The following is a 16,962-nucleotide window of genomic DNA, read 5'->3' as shown; positions in this document are numbered from 1 at the left end:
ATGAATGTGAGTGTACTTTTATTAAATGAATGAAAGCTGTCATACTGTGCGCCTGTTCAAATCCTACGTTCAAATCCTAAAAAAAGCAAAAACAAGTTGAAGCCAGTGGACAATAAGAACCAGATATTTATTAAATATAATTTCAAAATTACTTTAAAGTCAGACAGATCAGTATGATGGAATAAAGAAGTTCACAGATAGCAACTGAGGGGTTACACAAATCAATGATTGGGTGCGTGATCAATACATGCGGCTCTTCATGTTCGCTCTGCAAGCATTTCCACAACTCTGGAGAGCCAAGCACACTTCACAAAACACTGCCCACCTGTGCTTAATATGTATATATCTTGATCTGTGACAGTCATGACCAAATGCACACAGGGTGGGGTGCCTGGAAGCCATCTGCAGTGAATTACAGTTTAATTCTGCCAGTCTTGGCTTGTCGTGGTGCTTTATGATCAGCGACACGGTAACTTTAATAGAGAGATGGATGCTTTTGGAATTGCTGGACTTGTTTAGTATGTATATTTTAAGGTCACCAGTTGGGTAATTTCAATGATTTAATCTAAAAAAAAAAGTGTATTAAGTAAGGATTTAACCACCACCCAGCCAATTTTCTAACTCTCCTCCCACAATGTACAATCCCTGCAATGTTTTGTCATTTTAAAAAAACTACATAAAAGACACTCAATATTGCAAGCAGTGCACAACAAATAAATGCCAAAACAAGATATGATGACCCTTGTTTGTGTGCGCATGAGGGAGATGGAACTGAAAACCTACAAGTGCAAATGGAGCCTGTGAACCTAATGGTGATGACAGTTAGTGGCATTATTTCAGGCCTTTGACTGTGCTTTCTCTCCCTACACATCACTCTTTATCCCCACACCCACAGTCTCTTCAACAACACATATAGATGACAGGCTGCAATAATTCACTTCCATCTAATGAAAATAATCAAAATTTATCATGCAAATTTTGCTTTAGAAAAATATGAGACAAAGGATGGTTATGTCTTGTCTTTTTTTTCTCCTCAATTGTTATCATATTTTTTTCATTTTTAACTTTAATACCACTGACTATTTCTGAGCTTCAGTTATTCATTTAATAAGGAAATACTACATACATATCAGCTGGAAAGAGGGAGGAGGAAGGTGAGAGGGTCTTGGTTATGGTGCCCCCCCTTGCAGCTTCACCCCACATTCCCATACTTCAGTGCGGGTAGAGGCAAGGAGAGCAAGAGTTCTGCAACATCATCACAATATTTTACATTGCCACAACATCACGGCGAGGTGGGAGGTTGGAGGTGTGTGTGTGTGTTTCCAGAGGGCATCCTCAGAGTCCAGAGAGTGGGGGAAAGACCAAAAGGAGGAGAGAGGGTGTAGTGTGGTGGACCCTGCAGCGCGTGAGCTTTCAGTCGAAGGAGATGAGCTGTGCCTCTGCGCTGCCGGGCACAGGCTGAGGGGCCTGCTGCTGCTGCTGTGGCTGCTGCTGCGGGCCACCAGGGGGAGCCACCTAGCAAGAAAGGAACAGAGTACAGGTGGGAATGGGAAGATAAGCTAGGGTTGAATTAACTGGTGTGATGTTAAATATAAAGAGAACAAAGAATGATTGACATAGGCTGCATACCACAGCATGCTGCAAACTCTTTAAAAGGTTTTCTTACTGCTACCATCTGGTGGCAAAGGAAGAAATAACAAGTGGCTGACCTGTTGGTACATAGGCTGCTGGCCTGGCATGTAGGGCTGTTGGGGGGGCATATTGGGGTCCTGTCCAGGCAATGCTGAAATCATGTTCTGCATGCTGTACGGCTGGTAGCCCATGTAACCCATACCGTTAGTGGGGGCAGCCTGGGACATGGGGGGCATACTCTGCGCCTGAGAGACCACGTTCTGCACAGAACAGAGTCAACAATTAGTGGGAAAATTATTTGTCTTAATGCATTTTGGCGGTAATTCATGTAGTGATCAGAAAATGAAAGCGGGAGTCACTCAGACCTGGTAGCCCTGTGTGGGTGTAGGTTGATAGTTGGAGTAGGGTGGACTAGTAGTGGGGGGAGCCTGACCGGGAGGAGGAGCAGGCTGCCCATTGGTGCCTGCAGCCTGGTACATGTACGCATTGACCATATTTGGATCTAGAGGAGGAGAGGACAATCAGTCACACACTCAGGAGCACATGAGAAAGTCTTAAAGTATCATGTGAAATGTTTCCTCAGTGGATGTAATGAAGTAGAGAACTGAAACATGGAGGATTTGATCAAAACGTATTTCAAAGCATTGAAGTGTGTTCTTGTTGACCTCCTCACCTGTCGCACCACCGGGCATGGCCTGGTACTGCGGGGGCGCGGTCTGCCCAGGCTGGTTCATATAGATGTTGTGCATAGGTGAACCCTCCACAGAACCAGCAGGGCTGAAGGTGCCTGGGTAGCTGGGTGGAGCGCCAGGCTGGTACACCACCCCTCCTGCCACGTTGGGAGGCAAAGACTGCATCTGCGTAACAGACATTATCAGAAGTTTACTCCCAAAGAGAAGAGGTAATACGGTTTGTCCATTTCATTTCAATGGCGAAACATCCTGTTTGAAATGAGTTTTGACAGCTGGTGATGGAGCGTGCGGTGTGTACCTGGGCATAGGGCAGAGAGAAAGCAGGCATTTGGGCTCTCATCTGGATCGTGTGCTTCTGCTGCTCCAGACGCATCTGCCTCTCCTTCTCCTGCTCCTGGAGGCGCTGGATGGCAAGCTGTCTTTGCATCTCCAGGTACTCCTGCAGTTCAAAGACAAACGCTTGTGAGCATGGTAATAATGTATCGATATCTGTACTTTTTCATTGGAGAGCTTCGTTTAAGGACCTGTTTCTTCTGCCTCATGATCTCCAGTTTTTGTGCCAGCTGGATCTGCCTCTGTCTCTCTGCTTCCTCTGCAGCACGACGCAGCTTCTCTCTGTGTTCGTCCCGAAGGGCGTTGAGGGCCGCCCGAGCATCACGCACCTGAGCCAACTTGTCCTGCAGCCCCTCGTAGTACACTGCCGACAACGTATATGATGTGATAGTTCAGAGGCCGGACATGCAGGATGACAGGAAGACACAGGCAAGCAAAGTCATGCACAGCTAACACTCACATCGCTTCTCATCTAGCTGGTTGAGGATGTCCAACAGCTGCGGATGCATGTTGTTGATGGACTGGAAGAGCGAGAGCACGGCGCTGTCGTTGGTGATGCTGCGCCCACGCATGTGGTTGCTCTTCATGCGGTTGAGGAATGTGGTGACAGCGTTCTGCAGAGCTTTCAGAAACTGCTCATGGTTTTCTTCTGACTCCCCGTTCTGGTACTGCTGCTGAAAGCAGGGACGAGAGGGAAGCAAAGCGCAGAAAGTCATTTGTGGTCTGCCCATGCCAACTCATAAAAAATACAATTATCAACATCTGCTCTCAGCAGCAAGTTTCAACATACCTCCACTATACTGACTGGCTGGACAGGGACGTGACTTTCTACAGGCTGACTGATTGCTGGAAGGGGCTCGGCCAATGGCACAGGGGCAGGGGCTGAGGGGGTGGGACTCTTGCGAGCCTCTTCCTGTTTCTTCTCCCAGTATGTTCTGTTCAGGTAACGGGCCAACTGGAATAATGTGACATACAACCATCAGTATTATAAGCTTGATGTTCAGATTTCCATTAGTCTGCCTTAATTCAGGTATTGGAGAAGCAAAGGACAGCACGTGTACCTCAGGGTCTACGTCTTCAGCTGATGGAGCAGAGGAGTTCTGGAGAGAGTATATGGTTACTTAGACAAAATAAGCAGACATTTGACCTTTGTTTTAATCATGTTTGGTTGTGTAAATAATTCAGTTAGCCAGAGGGTCTCACCACAGGGGAGGTGTAGAGGGTGCTGACTGGTGGTGCTGAGGAAGTCACTGGAGTGGGATCAGCTTTGGGATACATTGAGTAAGAGTTCTTCTGCCTCTGTGAGAACACATACAGATATGTATCAGTTTCTGTCTATAAACGGGCACTTACCAAGTAAAATTTCAACCGTGCAACCCACCATCCGCTCCTTCTCCTCGGCTTCACTTTGGGAAAGGGCAATGGCCAGCTGCAGCTCCTCCTCCTCCTGCAGCGCTGCCTCATCCCTCTTAGGGGGCATCTGGTGAGAGAGCAGAGAAATTGTCTTTTTTCATACATGTGCTGGCTTGACTTGATCATCACGGGCATGATTCGGCACAACACAGGTGTGTTTAAACTTGTAATGGAAATGCAAATCCACGTGGCATGGTTTGACTTACCGTGGCCAAAAGTGCCAATGGGCAAGCTCTTGAAAAGTAAGATCCAGAAACCACAGATCATCAGAGTCTACAAACTCCATTATTAGGTGGAGGAAAACAATTCCAGTTTGACCATCAACTACAGCATTTCAATTACTACTTACAGTTTCTGAAAAATTACCTGTGACTGTTGGGACAGCGGGCTGGTCAGGTACTCAGGAGGCAGCTCGGCAGGGCCTGAGGTGGGGGCCTTAACCTCAGCTTTCCTAAGGGGGGGAGAGAGGGAGGGGTGGCTGGTGAGGAAAGGGGATCAGGGAGGACAAACAATCTTTTAAGTCAGAGGAGAACATGGTGCTTGAAACACCAACATTTCTCCAAACACAAACATGCAAAAGTGCAAACCTCTGCAAAGCATTTTAAGTATTAAAACACACATATTCATGCTGAGTTTGGAAAATGCTTAAAGGTTTAACAAAGCAAAATATCAAGTCAGTCAGAGTCAATACCACAAAATTGGTTGTCCTATTTTCTTTAAATAAACTAAAAAAAAAACATCACATCCTTTTCAGCCTAGTTTAAAGTACAACCAAATTTCACTCACATATGTTTTTGTGATATCAAACAGACAAACAGAGAACTGATTTCCAAAACGAAGTTCAGAGCATGTACTGGTGTGAGTGAAGATTAGGCACAATAAATTAGCACTGCATAAAATATCTGTAAATCTTTTTGCCCTTAAACCAAGAAGCAGTAGAGGCTGACAGTGATCAAGAGCAATGCATACTTAAGCTGAACAACAAGACATACAGCTAAGCTTGAGCAAGAGAATTCTTTATATTAGTGTCATACTGCAGTTAATAAAGTAGTTCTCTACACAGCTGGAGACAGATAAGCTTGACCAGAGGTGCCATGCTTCGCACTCAGAGACTGGAATTCACAGTAATTCTGGTGCATCAGGTCTGTGGACTCACTTGTTAAGCAGTTCAAAGCACGGCTCACACACACGCACTTCCTTCTCGATGCCAAACTTAGGAATGGTGGAGTACTTAGACGAACACTTTCCACAGAAAATCTGGCCACAGGCTCGACAGTGGTGCTGGAAAAGCAAAGAAGACGAATCGAGGTCACTTTCCACACATGCACTTTAAACGCACACACTGTAGCAACTGAATGAAGCAAACCATAAACCCTCCGAGTGGCCTCGTTTCAAGAAGGTCCGGCCTACCTTTCTTGTCATCACTCCAAACTGAACTCTGCACCGGTGGCACTCCTCAGCATCAACCCAGTCTGGAGCCTGGACGAAGCAGACAGACAGCACATGTTACCACAAACACAGCGGTACAACAAAATCACTGGAGCTTCGTGTACAGTCTGATCTTCTAACCAGTTCCAGCACCAACTCATGCTCATTCAGACACACATATCACCCACTTCATAACCAGGAAAACAGAATATCTCACTCTCTCAGCTGCAAACATCGCATCACTCTCCTTAAACTCAGGGAACACGTGACCTACGAGAAGAAGAAAAGAAAAACAGAACCGTGAAACATAACATATGACACTAGCAGCACATTAGCAGAAGTGAATAAAATCTGATCTACAGGTTTCCTCTTACCTTCCACTTTCATGATCTGATAGGTGTCTTGAACCACCTTGTATTTGGGTTCGTTGCGGAAGGCGTGAGCCCACGCCTGGATCAGGTAAAGAATCTTGTTTCTGACGTTTGGTTCCGTCTGTTTCTGGTGGTAAAGGAACCAGAATCTTTACATCTTAAAGTCCCTCTTGTGTTTATATTCTACATGTCTACAGTCACATAACACTGCTACGACTGAGCTGCTCAAACACAAACTGAATCAAACTACATGTTGTTTGACAACATGAAATGAGGTGGGAAGTCCCTTGCTTTGGTCTGAAAAAGAAAAAAAAAAACTCCTGTCACAAGGCTATGACATCATCAGGAAGCGGAAGCTGACGTGGGCTACAGGAGCTTGTGTCACATGATACATCGAGGAGCCAATCAAATATTGCTGGCTCATGCTGTAAAGCAGCCTGCTGCCTGACTGCAGCGAGTCGAGAGAGAGAGAGAGAGAGAGAGAGAGAGAGGGTGGGAAAGGCGATAAGGCTTCCAGCCAAAATATGGTCAGACAAATCACCCTGTCTGTGTGTACCAAGGTAAAAACACTGTATCCAAACTCTCCACTGCTTGTTTACATGTTACTCTGACAGAGGAGGGAATGGAATATAGTTGCACAGTCATACTCAAACCTGATAAGAGGTGAAACTATCAGAGGAAATTTTGTTAGCTGATGAATAACTTCAGTTATTTCATCACTTATTCAAGTTTGTTGCATCTCAGAAAAGTGGGTTTCATATCACTGTAAAGTGGACAATTTTGGGTCATAAATAACACTGAAGACAGTATCTTGGAAATTAAACACAGTAGGTTCAAAACATATTAATGGAACAAAGGTCACCTTGAGTAAATCCTTCAGTTCCTCCATAGTTTGTTTACTTGCCACCTCATCATGGACTGTCTGGCCACAGTTCTTCACCACTGACTCCAGGACCTGAAGGGTGAGGCCACAAGTTATTCACTATGGTGTACACATTTCACCAAAGCAGCCTAGTCCAAAAAACAGATGACAAAAGTATGACAAAATAGGAAACTAATACACTTCAGCAGCTCATTTTCCCACTGTTCACACATCTCACCTCAAGTGCATAGAGGGCCACATGTGGATTTTTGTCATTCAGCTTCTTCTTAATGGCCCCAATGGCATATTTAGCTCTGCAATGGCAAAAACAAACATTGCTCAAAAGAAAGTCCTGGCAATAAATCAAGTCAGGAAAGCACACTTGTTCAGTCTTCTTCATTGAAAAAAAGACAAACCTCATACTCAAATGAGCTATTTTCAACTTCAATAGCTAGGTATGTACATTATACAGTTGAAATTAGAGGGAAGTGGGCAGAATCACTTACTGGGCATCTCCTTGTCGAATGAGATCACAGATCTGCAGAATGGATTCCCAGTCAGTCTCCAGCAGCAGCTGACTGGTGGCTTTATCTGCAATGAGTACAGATGGTTGACGCTTTAACATATGCACTGTCTGCCTAATATCTACAACGCAGTATCGGCTACGTCAAACAAAATACGTCATCAAAAATAACGGGCTTCCTGCGCTCCTACCAACAGTCCTCGACATGTTATACACTTGCTTGCTCCTACCGCCATGAAGGTTACACAGTAAGTTTTTGTTGAAACTGTTTTAGAGAGGTGCTGAATAATTTCTCTTAAGTACATAAAGGTTCTCTTTATTCAATGCAAAAATAAAGCGATGTTTTCTCTTTGGGAACAATTATATTATTAATGCCACATAAGAATAAACAGTAATTCTTATGACAAAGATAACTGAACTAGATCCAAGTTTGATCTGTCAACTTTGTAATGTACGATATTGTGATATGAGAAAAGCTATCATCTGGGATTACACTACTTGTATCTCTGCAATTTGCTATGCATCTTGTCAGTGCCAGTGTTCATTATTGTCTTAGTAATTCAATCCTAAGTGGGTATCTGGCTCAGAGCCCAAAAAGCCTGGGCTTGACTGTTTGAGGATTGATTTGTGATAATAACCAGCTGTATCTTTAGGTACATGGAACTATGTACAATCATGGCACAGTATGAACTGATATGATAATGGCCTAAAAGGTGGGTTTGGCCTTGTACTGGATCTTGAGGTCCACAATCAACATCTAATTTCAGGACCTTTAATAACTAAGCCAATAGTGTGCTTGTGCATGGCGTTCATTTCTAAATTTCTGTGTTTCAATTTACCACATCACAACATTAAGAGCCACACAGAGAACTTGCTATTAGCCCATCACAAAAATATTTGACAAAAAGCAGCAGCTGATTTTCACCCTGAGGCCCCCTAAAAGGTAATTCTGGCCATCAATGTCAACTATAACTCAAGTAAAAGTTTTGTTAATACACAACTGTCTGCCACTAGTTAATTCAACTTGATCTGAAATTTAACTACATCTGACATACCTGTCATTTTACATCTGCATAGTACGACAAAGTTAGACTTTTTCCTGGGACAGTGCTGAGGTAAGCTAAGCTAATTAGCCACCTAACGTTACCTCTGCCAACTGTATTTTGGTGGAAAGGTGTCTAATTCAGTGTAACGCTGATCTGTACGGGGAATAGATGGGCAGCTAATTATACCCGTCTTGAAGCTAGGTTAGCTAATCTACCTGTTGTGAACTTGAAAAACTTATGACAACACTAAAAGTCATAAGGATCTCACAAATGACAATGGTGTGCCAGCCTGGCTTCATGGTCAGCCGGGCCGTATCATCAGTTAGCTTATACAGCAACATCATTATTATTGGAGTGAGTCACTAGCTAACCTTAATATATTACCGTGTGTGAGACTGACATGAACCTCAAGGCAACAAACAGCCTGGTTTAGCTTGACTGTTAGCACGGACACAACACAAGGATAATGAAACGTAGCTTTGTTTAACGCTGAGGAAAATTAAAGGACAAAACAAGATAGTATTCGCTACTTGCTAAATCTGGTAAGCCTATATGGGCCTCCAAACAATAGCAGCGAAAATGTTAGCAGGCTAAAATTAGCTAGCTGGCCCGAGAGCCACAGCCCTAGCGTCTGTCATAACAATACGCTGGGAAAAAAATCGCACTTGTCTCTTACTTGGCCAATAAACTATTAACTTGATGAATGTGTTGCTAACTTACCCAGAAGTCTCTCAAATGTGCCTCCGCCCTTCCCCATATTAGATTCAAGGTCTCAAAGTAGCTGTCGAGGAGTCTTATGTAGCCAACGGGTCCTGATATTTTCGCCGCTGAGGTTAGCCTCTTAGCTTCTCTGTTAGCCACTGAGCACAGCTGTACAGTGCTTCCTACTTCCCACTTCCGGCGTAGAAACAACAACACACTGATTTCCCCCCTCTAGCGACCGATAGATGCAAATACAGCTACATTTTAAATTGTATCACCACAGTTGTGTCAACAGAGGTGGAAGAACTGTTTACAGTAGGCTCAATTTAGTTATGAGGGAAGCTACTGGCTAACGTTACTTGAGTATTCATACTTTCCACTACAGAGGGAAATATTGTACTTTTTAATACGTTACAGTTACTTTAGTTATTAGTGACTTTGCAGACTCAGATTATCATTATCAACATTATTATCAGTATACAGGATAAAGTCATTAAAATGAGGCCCACCTTTGCCAGCTGCAGCATTATGATGATGTGTTGCACAGATTAATGCATCAATAATTCAAATCAATAATATAACAAATATTATTCTGAAATGGGCTATTTTTCATAACGAGTGCTTTTGATTTTCATACTTAGACCTATATAGAAAAAGATATAGGAGACCTTACAGCAGAGCACTTGAACATTATCACTGAATCTCTACTAGCTCCATCAATAATGTTGTGTGGTTGGCTCTGTGGACAATTCATGTACTTCACTGTGAATGATATCACCAACAGTTCATGAGTATGCTCATAATGTATGTGATTGTGACCGTAATTGTGTTGGTGCCACACCTTTATAGCTATTTTCAGAGACTGCGCTGATTATTTAGAGTGTAAATAATGCACTTGTCTGACTCTATGTTTTCCCCATTATAATTGTACAGTAAAATAGCACAGACTGCCTAACTGTATTCACAGCATTACTCTACCAACACTGGTATAGGCCTACTTAGGTCATGTATGAGTCACTACCTGGCACTTGGGACACTGGTGTCCATTGTTACTGTGGTGCTGTAATGCTCTATAAAGTGGCATTGTGTTGCTCTGTCTTCTGCTGTTACAGACAGAAGGAAAAGAAACTGAAGCAGACTGAATCCCTTCACATCTGTGATCAAATTTATTGCTTACAGGAGGTAGAAAGCAAACTCCACAATATGTTTTCCACACAGTTACCCGCATGGAAATTTATCTAAATTTTCAGTGGAAGATCATTCACTTCAAAGCAAAGAGGACAGAGTCTTAACGATCTGGACAATGTCTCATGAATGAAGATTGTGGCTTGTAACATCCCACATTACATGCGTACACACTGAGAGATAGACACACAGTCTGAGTGCTCATCTGTTTTTATATAATATCATGTAATCTGGGATATCCAGGATAGGTGATGAGATGAAAGCTGTAGCCATAACAGTGATTTCGTGTTCATTGTGATTCTGACAAAGATAGTTGACACTTTTAGATCACTTGTGCTAAAAGAGCCAATTTTAATGTTGTGAAGGAAACATTGTGTATCTTTCTTTGTCCCCGGTAAACGGCTGCTGAGACGCAGAAGAGGAAATGGAAGATTCGAGATGGAGGCCCACACACACACACACACACACACACACACACACACACACACACACACACACACACACACACACACACACACACACACACACACACACACACACACTTTGCAACAATATGGCACCACAAGCAAATGTACACACATCCCCATTGTTCTATTGTTCCTCTCCTCTCAGCAGAACCCCTAGTAGTGTTTACATAAATGACAAAGATTTTCTTTTAAAAACCACTATACGTCAAACACAAATGACATCTCCCTCAGAAGAGGATTTGGAGGACATTTTATTGTATTTTACACGGACAGAGAAAACAGGTTATTGAAGGATATCAGGTATGAAATAACGAAATGAGTTCAATTTTCCTTGAACGGCCTCCTGCGGCTTTTCAGAGAAAAAAGCAAACTGGAATAACATTAAGTATAAAATAATTGCAAGAAGCAAAATCAAAAGGAAAGGAATCAGATTTGTTTTTGTTTGGGGTATATTTGTAGGACTTGAAGGCATTCAGACATTTTGGAAGCTTAAACATAACCTTTGACTTGTGTGGCAGGTGCTCTGCGAGGACTACTTTCTCCACTGCTGAAGGTGGGAGAACCTGGGATGCCAGGGGGACTTGATCCAGCATAGAGCAGAGATCCCCCAATGAGGAGCAAGGCTGACGCCCCCCAGCCGATGTACAGGGCAGGGCCAAGCTCACGCTTGTGTGGGGCCGCCACATGCGGATCATAGAAATCCCTGATGATGGAGTGGGCAGTCCAGCAGATGGGCACAAGGTAGAGGAACCCCGCGATGGCAAAAAGAGCACCAGAGATGCGAGCGATACGGGCCTTGACGCTGTTTACACCGATGCACTTGGTGCACTTGACTCCAAGGACCCCCAGAGCCAGAGCCAGGCCACAGATCAAGATGGAGAACACGGTGAGGCCTCGGGCAGCCTGCATGTCACTGGGCAGAGCCAGCAAGCTGTCATACACCTTACACTGGATCTGACCTGTGCTTTGCACAATGCAATTCATCCAAAGGCCTTCCCAAATGATCTGAGCCGTCACTATGTTGTTACCAATGAAGGCGGTGACTCGCCACAGGGGGATGGCGCAGACTATCGCCCCACTCACCCAGCCCACAATGGACATGATTAGGCCCAGCAACTGCATGCCCGTGGTTGCCATGATGAAAGGTGTTGTTTGAATCAGATGGATTCGTCTTGGTTTTATTTCAGTCTGTGTTTGTTGCAGAGGGCCCGCTTATAGTCCCACAAAGAAATGTGGCAGTCTACAGTACTGGGACTATTGTGTTCCACTATACTGGATCTTCAGTCTTCGGGTGATGATGTCTTTGAGATCAGCTTGGGTTAGACAAGGACAGGTGCTCCTGAAATTCAGAAAACAACCAATTTCAAATCATTCTCTATCCATCGTACAAACAGTGCTACGAAAATCCAAGTATTTACTACTTCTTACTACTCACAACAATGAGCATTACATTAGTAAAGCTCGAGAAGACTAATGAAGCATATATTTATCATAAATATTTGGAAACAGACTGGGAGGCCCATGTTTGGTGGATTCCAGTGAGAACCACAGAGAATAGCCGTCTTTGACACAGCTGTGGGTGTTGAGCTACGCCTTGCCGGGTGAGTGGATTATCTCAGAAAAACATGAGGAGACTCTGAACACAAGCAGCTTTCATGAAGGCCTGTAGAGTGGGCCAGGAGGACCCATGTCGTCTATTTATCGCAGCTCTCAGTGTCCACATTTGACCAATTCTGTGAATCAAAAGCCTTCCTGCACAATTATTCCAAGGGACTCTTGCTGACAAGGATGGATGGAAGAATGACAAAGGGATATGCTTTACTGACTGGGCCCCTTTCAGGTAACCAATAGATCCCCATCTGAGAGGATTAATATTTGATTTGATGAGAATGTGAATGGTCAGATAACAATGGATCATATCCTCAAAACCAGAATAAGACCTACATTCCTCCAGTGTTACAAAATATTGTGCATTAATTTATACTAATAAACAGTCCTCCCTGGGTGTCCCTTAAAGGGCCCTTAAGGCCCACAGACCCCACTTTCAGACTATGTGCCTTATCTTTGGTACAACTAATGGCCCTGCCTACTTTGAAGGTAATTATTGCAGCCATTGTAATGAGACAAAAGCAGCGTCATACACCTGCCTCCAACACTGAGATGAGTTAAACAGGGATATTGAATGGTGACAGCTAAACATATAATAGAATAATTTCTGGGAGCGTTCTTTATATCCCATCAAACTCATTACACTTAAAGATAAATGTATCAGTTCTCCTGTCAAGCTGTTGCGTGGCATTTTTGGAAATGTCACCAATGCACTGTTATCAAGGATATTTACCTCCAATGAAGTAAGAAGTACTCTGACTGGTCCAATTAGTCCTCAGTTAAGTGTTTCTGCTCCTCTTCTGGCGTAGATCACCTGGGATGCCTGCAGTTGTGAGTGACGGCCCTGAGGATTCAGTCTGGTCCTCAGGAAGGCTGCAGAGCACGGGGAGGCTCTGTCCTCAGAGGTCAGGTGAACTGAAGTAGAGAGGGGTCGATCAGCTTCGACACCCGGGACTGGACTGGAGATGGGGCTGCCCTCCGAGATGCCAGCGCAAGTCTGTGCGGCAGTGGGCAGAAGCATGCGCTTGTGTGCACGACCGTGTCAGTGTGTGAATGAGTGAATGTGTTTGAGTGTGTCTCCCAGTGCCTGGTGTACGAGCACAATGCCCTGCTGTTCCGCTGTGCCCTCCCTCCCTGCTCCTCCTCGTCAACCTCTGTCCAAACCCTGCAGTCCCTTGCATCCATACAACTCAGCAACCTATTTTCTCCTTTTCCCCCTCAACTTTGACTCACTTGTTCATTTATGAGAGCCTTCTCTTTTCTTCTACCCTCCTCTTTCCTTTTCAATCTGTTTATGGGTTTCATTGAAGTTGTTCGAGTGTAGGGAGTTGGTCCTTATGCAACCTCTTGTTCGCTGTCCTGACAGGACAAATGTGGTTCATTGTAGTTTTTCATACTGGACTTGGAACTAAATAAATATATTTGAAATACTGGATTGATACTGAAAAGATAATCAGAAGCACGGCAATTGTATTGATTCTTCAGATTTATAAATCATGTATGAAAAATGATGTTTAGATGCTGCAGAAACTAGAACAGATGATCAGGGGAGCAGCGTTTTTGCCGCCATGCAGGCGACCAGGACTGAAGAATGGATTAAGCCTGTCAGTCAATGTATCTGTGAAGGTGTGAATGTGGACTCCAGACTCGGCGCAGTAGAAGGACACACGGCCCTCTGTGTAGTCCAGAAACACGCCCACCTTCCTGGGTCTCTGCTCCAGAGCCAACAGGGTGACAGGAGAGGTGTTGGCAATGTACTGGCCTCCAGCCTTCAGGCTTAATGTCCAGAAACCATTTGCAGGGCAGACAGTGAACTTGCCCTTCCTGTTTATGGAATGTCTGACAACACCGATGTTCCACTCGATCTTCTCCCCGACCTCCACCTCCCAGTAGCACCTCCCGCCGGCGAAGCTTTCTTTGGCCAGCACGTTCGCCACACGGTCGAACCGCTTGGGGTGATCTGGTACCTCCTGGAGCTTGTCCGTGTGTCTCACCTGTTTTCTGTCCTCTGAGACGGAGAGGAAAGGGTGGGCGGTCTTGGCGCTCAGATTGACATCCACTAAGAAGGAGGGAGGTCAAAAGGTCAAGAAAGGGTCAAACAGTCTGGACAGCTTGAGCACCAAGACACTGTAAGTAAGTTATTATTTAATCACTGTTAATTAAGATTATTATGAACTTGAATTATGATATAAGCATACTTTATATGATGCATTTAAAGCTATATTAAAGCTAAAAGGAAAATCTATAACCACCCCGTCTCATAACTTGTGTACAGTCCCTTAAATTTGTGTCTGTGAAGACAAAGCCTTACCTGTGTATTTCTCTATTCTCTTCAATTCTGTCAAAGAAGAGCCACAGGAAAAAGAAACGTGACTGTCTTTGAATTTATTGAAGAATATGATTTCAATAAGAGACGAAAGTGGCTTTACTCACCCGATTTGGAGAGCCTGTTTACTTCCGCCTTTATCTTTTCCATCGTGTCTGACAGTGCTCGCCTGGTGACCCCAACACAAGGGTCAGTTTCTACGGTAACCTTGGACCAGTCCTTCATCTCAGACAGGCACATTGTGGGAAAAATGTTCTGTATGACATAAACAAAGATTTCATGCTGGCCAGTGCTTCACCATTATCATTATACTGTTTGGGGAAGATAATGGTTCTTACCACGGTAACTTGCTTGGTGTCATCACTTTGATCACTGCTTACAGGAATCTGAGGATCAGGTTCAATTGTCTCCTTCCTCAGCTCCTGGATCTCCTGTTTGAGCTCCTCCACCAGTGTCTCTACTCTCTTCTCCTCCTCCCTTTGTCTGTCCTCAATTGCCGCGACGACCGCTTTGTGACTCTTCTCCATGGCATTCACGAGGGCGGAGAAAACCTTCTGACTCTCTCGCACCTCCCTGAGGTAAGAGTTCTGATTGGACATCATCAGGCATCAGCATTCAGCAACGTACTGTACTTTTTCTTTTTTTTTAAATGCAGATTTGAATGATGTTAAAGTGTTTACAGCGCACCTTTTGGAGCTCAAGGGAATACTTCAACCTTTCTATCTTCTGCAGCCTTTCCTGAATCATTTGCTCAACGTCTATAACCTGCAACAGTGACAGATATTCTACATTTATCAATATCCAATGATGTCACCCGTGATAACTAACAAAACCAGTAAAGTACCATCTCCTCATCAGGTGGTTTCTCTGGTCGAGTCGTCCTGTAATTGTCTGAGAGGTCTGCCAGAATGCGGTTGACACTGAGGTCAGGCCTGTCAGTGAACACTCTCTTACAGTGGGGGCAGTATTTGGACTGGTGTCGCGCCCAGTAGCGGCAGAGACAGGACAAGCAGAAGCTGTGTCCGCATGGTATGGTCACTGGGTTGGTGAAGATGTCCCTGCACAGAGAGCACAAGAAGTGCTTCTCAGGGAGGAGGCTGATCGTAGAGGCCATACTCTGAAAGTGACAATGTCGACAAAGTGTGAGAAAGATTTTTCAGTTTATTCAAAGATCTCTGTGGCTAAGCCTGCACTTGATGTTTGAATGGTAAATTAGGCAAAATCTTTCTTTCCTACTTTTTAGGAAATACTAACATTATAGAAAAGAGCTTGAAAAATGAGCTGAAAATGTAGCATTTGTATTTAATCACTAAGTACATATATACATATATGGGGTGGAAGAAGTACTCATATATTCTACATATTTTCTGAGAGGTTGCAAGATGATTAATGGAGTAAGAAAGAAGAAAAAAAACAAAGAGGAATGGCATGTGCTTGAGCAGAATGGCATTCCTCTCGTATTGTGTAATGATACACAAAGGACAGGATATGTGATTCTCTTTTAATCCGCTGAAGTAACAATCATTTCACTGGTGAAAGCCTCCCACAGTGAAGCCTGGCCCTCAGATTATTTTCTACCGCAGCGTCCTTCTCATTGTCACTGTCACAGCCACGTGAGTTAAGAGAATCTTGTTATCAAGGACAGATAAGGCCGAACTTATTGAGAACGGAAACAGCTGAGTAAAAGATGTAATGTAAAATATGCAGTCAAACAGGTAGCAACCAAATAGCTTGTTACGTCAACTGGGAGTAACAGCACAGTCCTGCTCAAGTCAACACAAAGACGCAACTACTGAAATCCTAATGTTTTTCCTGTGATTCCTGAGTTTCATCCAGTTGTACTCTGACATCCATGTAGGAAACACTCCCGGATGACGCAACATGCTCATGAATGATTCACAGGTCTGATTTCAGTTTATATGTAACTTTTCCAAAAGGGAAACAAACGTAAAAACATTTACAGAGTGTGGTCTTACCTAGCTGAGCTGATCTCGTCCTGATAACACTGCAGTCGGTCTGCTCTGCTTCTATTCACAGTTTCAGGTAATACTACATAGGTACAGCAAACAGTGTACACTCAACAGGTGCGCCGAGGTGTGTGTGTGTGTGTGTGTGTGTGTGTTGTCTAGGAAAAGGGCAGTGCTTTTGACAATGGCACTCCAAGTTGAGACTCCACCCTGAATGTAATCTGAGCTACACCTCACCTGCAGCAGGACACCAGGAAATGTTGGACAGCTCTGTTTATTGAAAATGTAGATTTACAGTTTAAAATCAGACATGAGATGTATGATCATTAGTAATCAAGATGTTCTGTGCCAAAACAGTAGCATAGTATAGAACAAGTTAAGTTCGTGTTTCAGCCTAAAAAGAGTTT

General features: G+C 43.9%; 3 protein-coding genes across 7 annotated transcripts; all 3 read right to left on the bottom strand.

Moving 5' to 3' along the window:
• Positions 1-108: 108 nt before the first annotated feature.
• hgs (hepatocyte growth factor-regulated tyrosine kinase substrate) lies at positions 109-9,176 on the bottom strand. 5 transcript variants are annotated; one of them, XM_070981029.1, is made up of 20 exons: positions 9,021-9,176; positions 7,238-7,322; positions 6,970-7,045; positions 6,732-6,824; positions 5,873-5,996; positions 5,716-5,768; positions 5,481-5,549; positions 5,227-5,351; positions 4,437-4,521; positions 4,039-4,137; positions 3,861-3,956; positions 3,719-3,757; positions 3,448-3,612; positions 3,118-3,331; positions 2,849-3,021; positions 2,623-2,763; positions 2,306-2,489; positions 1,998-2,134; positions 1,710-1,892; positions 109-1,515 (listed from the first exon to the last, which is right to left on the bottom strand). In XM_070981029.1, exons 1-20 carry the CDS (start codon positions 9,055-9,057, stop codon positions 1,414-1,416), a joined length of 2,280 nt encoding a protein of 759 aa, XP_070837130.1. In that variant the 5' UTR covers positions 9,058-9,176; the 3' UTR covers positions 109-1,413. The 5 variants fall into 5 exon arrangements, with proteins under 5 accessions (XP_070837130.1, XP_070837127.1, XP_070837128.1 ...); XM_070981026.1 differs by having other exon boundaries at positions 4,437-4,548; positions 9,021-9,168; XM_070981027.1 differs by having other exon boundaries at positions 3,118-3,328; positions 4,437-4,548; positions 9,021-9,168.
• A 1,711-nt stretch (positions 9,177-10,887) lies between these two features.
• On the bottom strand, positions 10,888-13,682 carry cldnk (claudin k). The gene is made up of 2 exons (XM_070981121.1): positions 12,996-13,682; positions 10,888-11,993 (listed from the first exon to the last, which is right to left on the bottom strand). Exon 2 carries the CDS (start codon positions 11,789-11,791, stop codon positions 11,144-11,146), a length of 648 nt encoding a protein of 215 aa, XP_070837222.1. The 5' UTR covers positions 11,792-11,993; positions 12,996-13,682; the 3' UTR covers positions 10,888-11,143.
• Positions 13,683-13,731: 49 nt separating this feature from the next.
• Positions 13,732-16,683, bottom strand: btr02 (bloodthirsty-related gene family, member 2). The gene is made up of 7 exons (XM_070981120.1): positions 16,565-16,683; positions 15,433-15,705; positions 15,276-15,353; positions 14,927-15,175; positions 14,696-14,843; positions 14,574-14,600; positions 13,732-14,321 (listed from the first exon to the last, which is right to left on the bottom strand). The coding sequence occupies exons 2-7, from the start codon at positions 15,700-15,702 to the stop codon at positions 13,777-13,779; spliced, it is 1,317 nt and encodes a 438-aa protein (XP_070837221.1). The 5' UTR covers positions 15,703-15,705; positions 16,565-16,683; the 3' UTR covers positions 13,732-13,776.
• Positions 16,684-16,962: the final 279 nt, after the last annotated feature.

Source organism: Chaetodon trifascialis, chromosome 15 (assembly GCF_039877785.1).
Source record: "Chaetodon trifascialis isolate fChaTrf1 chromosome 15, fChaTrf1.hap1, whole genome shotgun sequence".
Taxonomy (NCBI): domain Eukaryota; kingdom Metazoa; phylum Chordata; class Actinopteri; order Chaetodontiformes; family Chaetodontidae; genus Chaetodon; species Chaetodon trifascialis.
The sequence above is the reverse complement of the archived record's forward strand: the minus strand, read 5'-3'. Positions and strand labels throughout refer to the sequence as shown.

Coding starts and splice junctions, on each gene's coding strand:
- cldnk (XM_070981121.1), bottom strand. CDS start 11,791: ATGGCAACCACGGGCATGCAGTTGCTGGGCCTAATCATGTCCATTGTG.
- btr02 (XM_070981120.1), bottom strand. CDS start 15,702: ATGGCCTCTACGATCAGCCTCCTCCCTGAGAAGCACTTCTTGTGCTCT. Junction 15,354..15,432: donor AACCACCTGATGAGGAGATG/GTACTTTACTGG, acceptor TCACTGTTGCAG/GTTATAGACGTTGAGCAAAT. Junction 15,176..15,275: donor ATTCCCTTGAGCTCCAAAAG/GTGCGCTGTAAA, acceptor ATGTCCAATCAG/AACTCTTACCTCAGGGAGGT.
- hgs (XM_070981026.1), bottom strand. CDS start 9,057: ATGGGGAAGGGCGGAGGCACATTTGAGAGACTTCTGG. Junction 5,550..5,715: donor CGATGTTTGCAGCTGAGAGA/GTGAGATATTCT, acceptor TGCTTCGTCCAG/GCTCCAGACTGGGTTGATGC. Junction 3,022..3,117: donor CCAGCTAGATGAGAAGCGAT/GTGAGTGTTAGC, acceptor CGTTGTCGGCAG/TGTACTACGAGGGGCTGCAG.